Source organism: Enoplosus armatus, chromosome 6 (assembly GCF_043641665.1).
Source record: "Enoplosus armatus isolate fEnoArm2 chromosome 6, fEnoArm2.hap1, whole genome shotgun sequence".
NCBI lineage: Eukaryota > Metazoa > Chordata > Actinopteri > Centrarchiformes > Enoplosidae > Enoplosus > Enoplosus armatus.
The window spans coordinates 22,874,224-22,888,015 of NC_092185.1; the positions used below are offsets into that span (position 1 = coordinate 22,874,224).

Consider the following 13,792-nt stretch of genomic DNA (forward strand, 5'->3'; position numbering starts at 1 on the left):
CTGATCTTAGTTAATACTCACTAAGAACTCATTTACCTGCTAATGCGAAGGCAGGTCTGAAAACAGAAGAGAGAGATGGAGATGATGTAGAAAAAGGAGGAGGAGGGAAAGGACAGAGAGAGCAGCTGCAGCTCAACAGAAGGCCCAAAACACACAACTAAAAAGTCCAAATTCTGGATTTACATTTTTACACTAATGATTTAGTCACTTTATCTGTCACTTATGGTCTTTATTGAATAAACTCTAGTACAATCACACCTCCCTTTCATATTCTGTCTTCTCAGACTGTAAACAATATCACGCCTCAACAGTGAGAGCTATTATAATAATAACACGCAGAGGCTATTCCTTTCGACACAAACATTCAATTCAATTCAATTCAATTTTATTTATATCGCGCCAAATCACAACAAAGTCATCTCATGACACTTTACAAAATAGAGCAGGTCTAGACCGACTCTTTATAATGTTATTACAGAGACCCAACAGTTCCCACCATGAGACAGCACTTTGGCGACAGCGGCAAGGAAAAACTTCCTTTTAAGAGGCAGAAGCCTCGAGCAGAACCAGACTCTAGAGACAGAGAGAGAGAGATAGACGTAGAGACACAGATAGACAGACAGACAGACAGACAGACAGACAGACAGGCAGAGATGTATGGCAGCACTAGCAGTAGAAATAGCAGCTATAATTATAATAATACTGGAAATATGACTGATAATAGTAGTTACAGCTGTAATACTAGCTGAGATTAATAATAGCAGCTTTAATAGTAACAGAACTACGACTAAACATAATAACTGTAGTGATGAGTCAGGCAGGCCCATGGCGGCAGCAGCAGCCAGGCGTACCAGGACCACGATCCACAGCAACCTGCGAGACGACAAAGCACAAAGAAACTCCGGGGAAGAAATAAAGTAAGTAACATGCATTGGAGGGAGATGAATGTGCAAAGATGAAGAGGGAGAGGAGGAAAGCTCAGTGCATCATGGGAAGTCTCCCCAGCAGTGTAGGCCTATAGCAGCATAACTAGGGGGCTGGTCCAGGCAGGCCTGAGCCAGCCCTTAACTATAAGTGTTATCAAAAAACTTTAAGCCTGCTCTTAAAAGTAGAGAGTGTGTCTGCCTCCCGGACCCAAACTGGGAGCCGATTCCACAGGAGAGGAGCTTGATAGCTGAAGGCTCTGGCTCCTGTTGGGCTTTTGGAGACTCTAGGAACCACAAGCAACCCTGCACTCTGGGAGCGGAGTGCTCTAGTGGGGTAATAGGGTACTATGTGCTCTTTAAGATATGATGGTACCTGACCAGTAAGAGCTTTGTAGGTCAGGAGAAGGATTTTAAACTCTTTTCTAGATTTTGCAGGGAGCCAGTGCAGAGAAGCTAATACAGGAGAAATATGATCTCTTTTCCTGGTTCCTGTCAGAACACGTGCCGCAGCATTCTGGATCAGCTGGAGAGTCCTCAGGGACTTATTGGGACAGCCTGATAATTGGGACAGCCTGATAACATCAACTTGTATTGCATGCCTTTATTCATAAGCATGGCCGACAACACCTGCAAACATGGCAAGTCGTCTTCAAAGGAGCGTTTTGGTGGTCTGATAGTCATTTCAAAAATTCGAGGAGTTGGAGGCCCACGACTTCCACGTGTGGTTTTGTGTAGGAAATAAGAATAAAAGGTAATAAAGCTTAATGACACGTTACAAAACAAAAATCTGCAAAGGGAACCACTTGATATTTGATTATAAGATAAATCTGGTGATGTTTTATGTTTTTCTTTTTGTCACCAAATCCCATGAAAAGACCAAATCCCACGATGAATTCATCCTACTAACAAACACTGTCTGTGAAGCCAAAGCCTGATGTATCTTATACCTGTGTGCCGCAGAGTGTCTTTATTGTTAAAAAGCACTATTGAAAACACATCAGTGACTTTTCAGCCACAAGGACATTTTTGGCAACCTGCTGTTTGTCAGTAATGGATTTGAGTATTATATATATTTAAAGTTCTGTTGTGGAGCTTTCAAGCAGAAGGCTAAGCCACAGCAGCTGCTGCCGTATAATGCAGGAGGCAAGGGGGACAGATGCAGGTTGGGATATTATATACTATAACATGGCCAACCGCACTTGCTTAAAGTTAACGATACAACATGAGAGAGTTACTTTTACGAATACCATTTCCAAATACTGCCAGCGACTGATGGACATGTTCTTAAAGCATGGTTGTTTCCTTCAGCCAGCACTCTGCCAAAGGAATAATAACAGAAAAGTGGCCATCACTCTGCTTTTCAGCTCACACTCTCAAATGGCAGAAATTACAGGCCTGCTTCGGCTCTAGCTGTTGAGACTCGGCCGTAATGTGTACAGCCGCTCAGTCCCCCACCAAGGCCATTCGCCTCTGACTGAATTGGGGAACGTGAGAGGGTAGTGAGGCAAGTTTAGGTGTCCTCTTTTTAAGCTCTTCCTTCGAGCCGGGTCTCTTTTTCTTGGGGGGGTGGGGGGCAAAAAAAATTGTGTCCCTGACTTCTCATCTCGTGCTGCTAACCTGAGTGAGGGGAAAGCTTGACCCTGTGGAAAGAATTGACCGTGTGCTGTTCATGATCAATACTCACCTAATCTGGTGCTTGTTCACTGTTCTACACCCAATAGCTGTTGCGTGTACACACACACACACACACACACACACACACACACACACACACACACATAAAAACACTAATTAACACTACAGCCTCTGCTCTTATTTCCATTATCTTAAAGCCTGGTGAATGGGGAATACAAGAGGAAGTCAATAGCAGACAAAAACAGAGCAAAAAAATGGAAAATACTGAGTTAGAACTGTAATTGTGATGTGGCAATTACCTTTTTGTTGTTGTTTGCTGTGATCAAGAGAAAGGAGTGGGTATTTGAAATGTTGCACATTACATAAGTATGTGCACACGCATGCAAATGCAAAAAACACACGCACACCACAACCCAAACACACACTGACAAACAAGTGTACATGCTGTCACATTTCCACTATCCTTCCTTTCCCCCTGGTAACTCACATCTAAAATTATGCCTCACTTGAAGAAAATTGAAATTGAAAATGTGGAACATTTAGCAGGAGGGTTCCCTTATAACCAATTACACAAAGGAACCAGAATGCAGCTTCCCGAGGCTGACGAGCTAAAATAAATAACAGGAGGTTGGAGAGAAAATGTATATGATTAATGTGTGATTAGTGTGTGTGTGTGTGTGTGTGTGTGTGTGTGTGTGTGTGTGTGTATTTAACCTATGAACCTCTCTCGTGCATGTCTAAATGAGCTGTGATTTGTGTGGGTGGGCTCCCTGAAAATAAGAGGAAGAAGAAGAAGAAAGAAAAAAAACATTTCCATAAAATGTCCAAGTAACAGCAGTTGTCTCTTATTCATGTTGTTGACACACTTGGCCTGTGCCTCCCCACTTCATACACTGCGTGAGGGTAAATATATTCCGAGTGGTATCAAAGGTCTGTCCGGGAAACACATACATTTAAAATGCTGCTGGCTCAAATTTACGGTTGGATGTCAGTTAATGTGTCTTTTATTACGTTGCGCTTAGATGTTTTTTCTCCGGCTGAGAGATCATGAGACGTATTGTGTATCAGCGTGTACTGTAATTTGTTTGTGACTGTGTCTTATTCATAGGTGTGTATTCAATTCTCTATGTAAAAGTGTATTTACAATATATGAGTGTTTTATTTATTTAATGTGTGCCGTCTCGTGTGTTCTTATTCTGTGCATATTTGATTTGATTTCTATTTGATGTCTATTGTACAGAGAATGTATGTTTAACATGAATATGGTTTTATTTTATTTTGCAGCAATACTGCACTATAGAAGTACACCCAATTATTTTCCCTCACGCCTACGCTCACCTAAAGAGAGAAGTGACGATCAATGTGATCAGTGTTTTATTTGTCACAATTCAAGCTCAGCACTAAAAACATACGAAGGACGGACGACTGTACAAACTTGAGGTACTTGTACTTTACTTTTCCACTTTATGCTACTTTACTGTAGGCTTCTACTCCACCACAGTTCAGAAGGAAATGTACTTTTTACTCCACTACTTTTATTTCACGGCTTTTGTTACTAGTTACTTTACAGATTAAGATTTTACCTAAAAACATATGAGTTTAAAAAATATGATGCATTCTTACGGGTTAAACTACCCCACAGTATATAATATAGTTTAAATTAGCAGTCTTGACCACCTACAATGCATCAGTAATAATAATCCAATAATATAATATAACATATAGTAAAAGGCTCACAGGGGCCATTGTTCTGCATTATGAGTACTTTTAAGTACATTTTGCTAATATTATTCTACAGACTTTTACTTAAGTGACATTTTTGATGTATTTTTATAGTGTAGCACTTAAGTAAAGACTTAAGAATACTTCATATTTCAATAATTTAACACTTCAGAGGGACTTTAAGAAAGACATTTAGGGCTTTTTTTGTTGCCACAAGTACATGTGGCCTTTGACTATGAGAAATACTGACGTCAGAGGGTCCAGCTTTGGGCCCCCCTGACCCTTTGGGCCCCTTGGGCCCGTACCTTGCAGGCCCGTTCATTAATCCATCCATGCAGGGGGCAGAGAAAAGTGTAGCTGCAGCCTCCTCTCACCCATCTCTCTCCCAGTCCGGCGGTTCACACTTTGCGGAGCTGAGGAGGCTACAGCAAACTGGCCTGCCATAATGCATCTGTGATCACTGTAATTTATCTGAAAAAAAAAAAGCAAGCAAAAATCATCCACTGTCACAAAAGACACGAAAAGTTCATGCTGCATAAAGATTGGAAAGTTGCAGTGTTAAAATGTCCTATTGTGCTCTGAAATTAGGCTGGATCGAAAAGTTAAAAGCTTTTGTTAAATGCCAAACACAACTGTCTGAGTAAAAAAAGATGGAGGAAATGGTTAAACAATGTATTTCTATTTGCTCCCCATGCTTTGAATAACCTTTTCTAAGTGCCTTTCATATAGGAGTTTTATCAAGTCAATGAATTTGCTCTATACTTTTCATCCAGATGTCCTTTAATGCAAATGCTCTTTTAGATATTTCTGTTCGTTATAATGATGATAATAACGGCACTTCTAGACTTTGCACTCTGTTCAGCCCTGTTATTTACTGTTCCAAAACAGGGTGTTAGGGAGCGCCACTCTTTCTCTCTCTCTGCCTTTTTTTTTTATACATAAGACCTGTTGTCACAGAAAGTCACTGCTTGCACTGGTTGCATTTCTTTACCATCCCTTATTTCCCCTGACTTCTGAAAAGAAAACAATTTGAAGTTTTCAAGTAACTGCATTTTGGGGTAGGGTGATAGTGCCAGCAGCCAAAATGTCTGTGCTGTTTCACCTGGAGAAAGAGACGTGAACAAGAGCGGGAAGAATACACACTGTCCACTTTGGGCTGTAGAAAGCACAGAAGAAGGATGAAAAAAGGATCTTAAATAAGCACTGTGTCTTCTGGCAGATAGGCTAAAAAGTGTATAAAAACACTCAGATGTGGACTCCATCTCTTCTCTACTTCACAGGCTGATGCTAAAAGCTGAGGCGAGGGTCCTGTGTAGTGAGCGGTTTAGCTATTTATTAGAAAATAACAGAAGAACAACCACAGGATAGTACATCGTTTCTATTTTGAAATCTTCCTGTGTGGGTTATTGTTGCAGCACCAACACCTGTACATGCACACACACACACACAAACATATATATATATATATATATATATATATATATATATGTATACGCACACAATTTTTGAGGCTCAACACGCGAACACCGCTCAGACATATGCACACAAACTTTACACAAAGACACACACACATATCTTCACACAACCACATCTTGAAGCACAGGTTTAATCAGGCATAGTTGAAAAGGAAAATGCCATTAGATTTTAAAGTGGATAATTTCACATCCTTCCCTCCATTCATTTCTTCATTCTTCTTTTCAAACTGGCCTTTTATGCCCACTTTTTCCCCGTGCTTTTATGGAAAATTACAACATTTAAATGAGACTCTTTGGTCAGGGATAATTGCACAAAGAACCATTAGCAGTCTTCCAAGACCAATTTACTATGAGCATTTTTCTTTTTCTTTTTATAATGCTATTCTCAATCCGTAAGGACATGCCTCATAAGAAAGAGGATAATCATAATTTAATTATCTGTCATTATGGGGAGCAAAACGCAGGTCACCTTGGGTACGCTTATGCTACATGCTGTTATAAACAAATCAATTAAATGAAATAGGCTAAACAAACACGACAGCCGTATACACTGTAGGTACAGTGGCCAGAGGTCTGTTGTTTTTCCCTGCCAATTTAGTTGAGGCAATCATAATCATGTTCAAAGTTTTGCCGGAGCACTTGTGCTCCTCACCTGCAAACCCACCTACTGATCAGTAAATTGGCACTTCGGTGAAATCAGCAGGTGTATGCTTGGCTCATGTGTGGCCACTATAAGGGTTACCTCAAAATACAGTTCACTGCAATTACATACTTAAAATTGGATTCAGTAAAATGTTACACAGGGATGCTCAGAAATATATTGATAGTAAAATAGTTGCAGTTACTAGCATGTATAGAATACACAGGTTAAAAAAAAAAAACTATTCATAACAATCCTGTTGCTAGTATTAATAATAATGATAACAAATGTTTATGTCAAGTTATTTCTGTCGTGTTCAATCAATTTGAAATATATTGTTTCAAAAAATCTGACAGCCTATTGCTTCTAATGTATTTGGATTAATCAAAAATGCATACATTTATGTATCTTATCTAACATAAGTACTATGTTATACTGTACTGTACCCATTATGTGTAACAGTCCTGTGTTACTTTCATGTCATTGCACGTGGGTTCAATCGTGGCTAACGTTGCACATCACTGCGTGGGGTTTTGGTAGTCTTTTCAGCTGCCGGTGTCACAAACCCATGAGATGATTTGATGCGATTGTTACTGGTTGCAATGACACCTCCCACCTGAGGAGGATGTGGTGGCGCTGTTTAAAACACCTCCGAGCTACTGGTTCAGTCCAGCGCTGCTGTCTTCCTCCTCTTCTTCTTCTTCTTCTTCTTCTTCTGCGGTTCCTCCCGTGGCTCACTCACAACAAACACAGGGGTTCTTTGACACTTAAGTGCTAAGGCAGTAGGCTATTTAGAGAAATGTGACAGAGTTACAGTTACTTCTGAAATAAATGAGACCGGACGTTTCCCACAAACGTGAGGTACGAGCTAGCGGCCGGTAGCTAACTGTAAGTTGGAGAGCTCGTCAGCCAAACTTAACTGCTCTTGCTAACACAACCAGCCGAACTCTGAGGACCCAGAAAGCTTCCCAGTAGCGGGCTGAGTGAGTAACAGCGTGCCTAGTGATGTCATTAACGGTAGCTGCTTTTCATCGTTGAACTGGCTGAGCTAGTGACACGTTTTGGTCTAAGACCCGGGTCTTAGACTTGCAGTGGGCTCAGAGTCAAAGCAGACTCAGATATCTGGACCGGTTTTACACATGGAGATCGGTGCTCAGTCTGTGAAGACAGCTCTGTAATGTCTGCGGCTCTGGAGGAGCTTTCTGAAGCCTGAAACAATAACCCTGTTGATGTCATCAGGGTGGTCTCGGGTTGGACTTGCACATTTCTAACAGAGAGCCTGCTTTGCAAACTGGGGATGTGGAGTTTGTAAGACATTGGCATTTTCCAGGCTAGGGGTATTAATGAAAGCTGTTAAATTGCATTGTGGGAAATGTAGGATTGAGGATTTTTCAAGCTTGAGCCATACCAGGGACTACAAGTCAGGATGTCTTTGCCTCTGGTGCTTCAGTTATGACTATCCTATATCTCTCATATTTTATCAAGCAATTGATTGCTCAACTGATAACTTCAGCACTAAAACTCATCTGTTCTTTTTCTCTCTCTAGAAAACACAGATGACGAGACTGTACCTGTGATGTAGTCATTTCACCCTACTGGCCGCCTGTCTTAACTGCATTCTGAGGAGGGATTTGAGATCGCTCTCTGATCACAGCTATGGATGAGGACATCCTGACCCTAAAACCCAGACGGATCCAGAATCAAAACGTGGTTCACCGTCTCGAGAGGCGCAGGATTTGCTCGGGCCGGCCCGGAGCCCACTGGTACCGAGTGCGCTGCTTCCACCAGAACCTTTTCCCCAACTTCACTGTGGTCAACGTGGAGAAGCCCCCCTGCTTCCTCAGGAAGTTCTCGCCAGATGGACGCTGCTTCATCGCCTTCTCTTCTGACCAGACTTCTCTGGAGGTAAGGAGAGAGAAACCGAACCGTTGACTCAGTTTTCCCTCATATTTCCCCTCTAAACGTTTGAGTCAGAACCCTTAAATACTTCATATTGTATGATTTTTATCTCCCAACTGTCAAAAGCAACTGGCCCAGACTGGAACAAAACTTGGTCCTTTTAACTACCCAATTTGCCCGAGACAAAGAGATGAGGCAAAAACTGTCTTGTTCCTCCTACAGATATATGAATACCAAGGCTGCCAGGCGGCTCAGGACCTGCTGAGAGGCCAGGAGGGAGAGACTCTTCTAACAGCCAACGACCAGCGTTCCCTCAACATCCGAGGCCGCCTGTTTGAGCGCTTCTTCTCCTTGCTCCACGTCACTAATGTGGCCTCAAACGGAGAACACCTCAACCGGGAGTGCAGCCTCTTCACAGACGACTGCCGCTATGTCATTGTTGGGTCGGCTGTGTACGTCCCAGAGGAGCCGCCGCCTTACTTCTTTGAGGTAACCACACCATCAAGCTTACTACAAATTTACAATTTACAGGAATCTAATTCAAGTGACTAATTTACTATAGATTTACTTCATAGTTTGGCTCAGAAGGTCCTTTTCATCGATATTTCTTCTCTCACCAGGTGTATCGGAACAACGAATCTGTGACTCCCAACCCCCGGTCTCCTCTAGAAGACTACTCCCTCCACATTATCGACCTCCACACTGGCAGGCTGTGTGACACCAGGTCCTTTAAGTGTGACAAGATAATCCTTTCCCACAACCAGGGCCTCTACCTCTACAGGAATATCCTGGCTGTGCTGTCAGTCCAGCAGCAGACCATCCATGTGTTTCAGGTGAGCACGTTCAACGTTTCAAATGTTCATCTGCTGTAAATCACTACTGCTGAAAGAACAGTATCATCCTTGTTCTTTTTGTCTCTCCCCTTCCCAGATCACTCCAGAGGGAACATTTCTAGATGTTAGGACGATCGGGCGCTTCTGTTACGAGGACGACCTCCTGACTCTCTCAGCTGTTTACACCGAGGCTCAGGCCGAGAGTCAGCCGGGCTTCCCTCGCCTGTACACCGACAAAACCATCAACTCCCTCAAGCACAGGCTGCTGGTCTACCTCTGGAGGAGGGCTGAGCAGGACGGCAGCGCCACCGCCAAGAGGAGGTACACAACGCTCCTCTCATGCTCTCAGTTGACTTTTTTTTGTTGTTCACTTACTTTCATCCATCTAGTTTTTTTGCCTCTGACCGGGTCACATGGCGTTCACTTACGTACTGATGTTATTTGGTTTGCATTTCACGACACTAAGGCCAGGGCTGTATTATTGAGATTTCATTTGAAAGTCCTAGTTTCTCTTATCTGACACGTGCTTAAGTGTGTCTGTAAATGTGTCTGTGTAGTAGAAGAAGAAGAAGAAGAAGAAGAAGAGAGCAGCAAAATTGCAAAAACACCTAAAACAAAAACTGTAGCAATAATGTAATGTGTTTTGGGGTTTGTAGTGTAATTTAGGGCTGCAACTAATGACTAATGTCATAGAATCTTTCTGCAGTGAATTGCTTGTCCATAAAACTTAAAAACAAATAGTGAACAATGAGTGTGTCTGACCAACAGTCCAAAATCCAAAAGAGCAGCAAATTCTCATGGGAGAGGTTAAAAGCAGTGAACATTTGATATTTCAGCTTAATAAATGACTTTAGCACTTGTGTATTTCATTTTAGAAAATGATTAGGTGATGTTAGGTGCGCTGCTGTAAAGGTGAATATATTGTCAAGAACTTCCATGTTGTACTGATGTTAGATATTAGCGATCTGCTTAATCCGTGGTGCTCTTGGTCTCCGTGGCATCAGATTCTTCCAGTTTTTTGATCAGCTGAGGAGGCTGAGGATGTGGAAGATGCAGCTGTTGGATGAGCATCATCTCTTCATTAAATACACCAGCGAAGACGTGGTCACGCTCCGAGTTACCGACCCCTCACAGGTAGACACACACACGCACACATCCGAATTCCTCCCTGTGTTCTCTTTGTGTGTCTCTCGTGCCTTTTGTTGTTTGAGCTGTATAACAGGGATTCCTCTTTCAGGTCTCCAAGGACACGTGTCTCCGACAGATTCTGTTCAGGCCTGTGATTCGCTCATGGCGACAATAAATACATCTAATTAATGCATGTTTTATTTACTTGAAATCTCAGCTCTCTTCCTTGCTGATCAGCTATTTTTGTCTCACCAATGACGAATATATGCACAACCTCATATTCATTATAAACATAAAAAGATTGACTGTCCTTGCTGTTTCCGCTGTTGAAGACCAGGGTGGATAAAACATACCTACCCTCTTCTCTCACAGCCGTCGTTCTTCGTTGTGTACAACATGGTGTCTACAGAGGTGCTGGCCGTCTTTGAGAACACCTCCGACCAGCTGCTGGAGCTGTTTGAGAATTTCTGCGACCTGTTCAGAAACGCTACGCTGCACAGCCAGGCCGTCCAGTTCCCCTGCTCCGCTTCATCCAACAACTATGCCCGGCAGGTCCAGAGAAGGTACCGGGGAGAGAAATCTCCTAATTTTAAATTGAAATGCCAAATATTTTCCTGCCAAAACGGAATATGTTTCAGTTTGAACATGTAAGTATGCTTGCAAACTGCTGAATAAAAGAAAAAAATGGCACCTGATGGTGTGCAGACAAATGTCTGGGAGGACTTGAAGATGGTGGTTAGGAAAGGAAGCAGATCAGCAGTGATCGCCTGGAGGCCTGGAGGAAGCAGTTTTAGGACTTAATCTGGATATAGAAGCGAGACATTAAGACAGTCAGTGTGGCTGGAGGAGCTGTGATTGAATTTGGCGGTTCGACTCGCCAGCGTAGGTGACAAAATCCTCTGTGGAAGGGGAAGAGGGAGGACCAGACAGAGGAGGGGACTGGGGACGGAGGAGAAGATAAAGGATAGTTTGAGCGAGGAAAAGAGCTTAGAATTGGATTGTAGAGTGGTGAAAATTGATGTCTGGGAGAAGGAGAGGAGAAATTGAAAAAAACAGATTTGTACCACTTATAACTGGCTAGCATGAGCCCGGTTCACGAGGTTTCAGGCGGCCGCAAAGCGAGTGTGGAGAGACAAGCAGGTGTGCAAGAATGGAGCGCAAAGCGAGGTGAGGGGAAAGACTGAAAATATAGATGGAGAGCTCAAAGGGAGAGAATGGAGCAGGGAAAGTGAGACCACCGAGTCACTGCTGAGTGTCGGTAGAGCCCAGCGAGACTCAGAATTTAGCCAAGTATGTTTGGAAAATAAGTTGCTTAGAATAAACACAATTATAGTTTCCAAGCGAAGAGGAACGCTTTAGGATCATAGGAGCACTTCAGTGGGACGCCGTTTACATCTAGACCACGGCGCCAAAAGAGGCCGCGTGTTCACTAATGAAGACTCCTGTTGCTGTTTAATGTCGCTGTGCCTCCAGATTCAAAGACACCATAGTGAACGCTAAATACGGCGGGCACACCGAGGCGGTGCGTCGGCTGCTGGGTCAGCTGCCTATCAGCGCCCAGTCCTACAGCAGCAGCCCGTACCTCGACCTCTCCCTCTTCAGTTATGATGACAAGTGGGTGTCGGTGATGGAGAGGCCCAAGACCTGCGGAGACCACCCCATCAGGTACGGACTCTTATCAGTCAAATGATTGAAGATTGAATGAAGATTATCAATAAAAAGTCCTTAAAAGAGAAAAGTTTTCATAAGGCATTAGTATTATTGTTTATTATTATTATTATATTAGTTGATGGATCAAACAGACAATTGACTGAAAATCAATTTTGACAATCTATTGTCATTAAAAGTCATTATTCAAGCAAAAATGGCAAACATTCTCAGGGTCCTTTGCTTTTTGTATAATTGTAAATTGAATATCTTTTGGCTTTGGACTGTTAGTTGGGTTAAACAATCAAATATAGGACGTCACGTTGGGCTTAGGAACGCTGTGATGGGAATCTCACAATTTTCTTATAACCGAATAAGCGATTAATCAAAAAAGAATCTACACATTAATCTGGTTTACCATCTGAGAGCGTTACACGTTAGAGTTTATATCTGGTATACTGTGTTTGTCATGTACCATGTGTTTGCCTCTTTGTTTCCTCTTGCCTCTGTAGGTAATGTAAGTGGTGTCTTTGTAAGCCTGTGTGGGCTGGGCAGACATGCACAGTTTTGTAGCAACATTCGCCTCTCACTTCTCTGGAAGGAGTAAATGGCAACATGGGTCTGTATCATTTAGGAGCAGGGGCCTTCAGAAACCAACAGACTGGACTAGGTGAAGACTTTAACGGTGCTACTTTCTCTCCCTCCCCCTCCAGGTTTTACGCACGGGACTCCGGCCTGCTGAAGTTTAAGATCCAGGCGGGCCTGCTGGGTCGGCCGGTGAATCACGCCGTGCGACGCCTGGTTGCCTTCACCTTCCACCCCTTCGAGCCCTTCGCCATCTCTGTCCAGCGCACCAACGCAGAGTACGTGGTCAACTTCCACATGAGGCATGTCTGTCCATGAGGAGCTTGTGTGTTTCTGCAACAACAACAAAAAAACTAGACTCAAGCGAGCCTGTGGACTCACACTATGGGGTCAAATTGCAGGACCGTTGGGCTTCTGTTAGCAGCTACTGGTGACAATACAACAAACACGTCCTCCATCAGGAGGCACAAAACAGTTTGTTCTGTTAGTCGCCCTCTCCTTCTCCTGAGAAATCAGCCGTCCTCTCCCCTGCATTCTCCTCCTGATGGAAACCACTGTTCCTCTCCTCTTTCCCCCCTCCATCACCCAGTGGTCACTCCACTTTCGCCCCCTCCTCCCGCTCCGCAAGAAGGCAGCACTTCTACCTGTTTCTTTCGTCTGTGCCGCTTCGCCCCCCCCCCCCCTTCCTCCACAGAACAAAGAGGGACCTGTAGGGAGGAGAGGCTGGAATAAGTGTAAAAGGAGATGTAGAGAGAGTGATTGATGTGCGACAGAGGTGGGAGCCGTAGGTAGCCGGACCTCATAAAAGGAAGCAAAGGTGTTTTCTTTTTGCTACCATGCACTCAAAGCTGCACATTCATTCCAACAAACTTTTTCTTACATGGATGCGGAAAGACGTAATTTTATATTATATTGTTTTTACACTTTTTACATATTACCGCTTGTATATATTTTATGCCAATAAAATTGTCTAAATTTTTCTGTCTGTGTTTATTATTTAGTTGAGGGTTGCAAAGGGATAAGGAGCCTTTTTGCATTTTATGCATGCAGCTTATTATTTTAAGCTCTTATATATTTATATATATATATATATATATATATATATATATATATGAGTACTTTAATACTGGACAGGGAAAAGCTTGATGAGTCCCATCAGCAGAGTCTTTTCCCATCATGCCTTGTCTATAAGATATCTAATAATCTATTCCTTAACTGGCTGTACAGACAGTGGAAAGCAGCCCTCAAAAAAAAACATCTCACTGCATATCTTAATGCCATGGAGACTTATAATGAACCTGA

The 13,792-nt window shown here is 42.9% G+C and overlaps 1 protein-coding gene across 1 annotated transcript; it reads left to right on the plus strand.

Moving 5' to 3' along the window:
- Positions 1-8,054: 8,054 nt before the first annotated feature.
- On the plus strand, positions 8,055-13,377 carry det1 (DET1 partner of COP1 E3 ubiquitin ligase). Its single transcript, XM_070907906.1, has 8 exons — positions 8,055-8,303; positions 8,520-8,786; positions 8,918-9,130; positions 9,228-9,451; positions 10,135-10,264; positions 10,631-10,821; positions 11,732-11,923; positions 12,619-13,377. The coding sequence occupies exons 1-8, from the start codon at positions 8,055-8,057 to the stop codon at positions 12,806-12,808; spliced, it is 1,656 nt and encodes a 551-aa protein (XP_070764007.1). The 3' UTR covers positions 12,809-13,377.
- The last annotated feature ends 415 nt before the right edge of the window (positions 13,378-13,792 follow it).

Coding starts and splice junctions, on each gene's coding strand:
- det1 (XM_070907906.1), top strand. CDS start 8,055: ATGGATGAGGACATCCTGACCCTAAAACCCAGACGGATCCAGAATCAA. Junction 8,787..8,917: donor CGCCGCCTTACTTCTTTGAG/GTAACCACACCA, acceptor TTCTCTCACCAG/GTGTATCGGAACAACGAATC. Junction 9,452..10,134: donor AGCGCCACCGCCAAGAGGAG/GTACACAACGCT, acceptor CCGTGGCATCAG/ATTCTTCCAGTTTTTTGATC.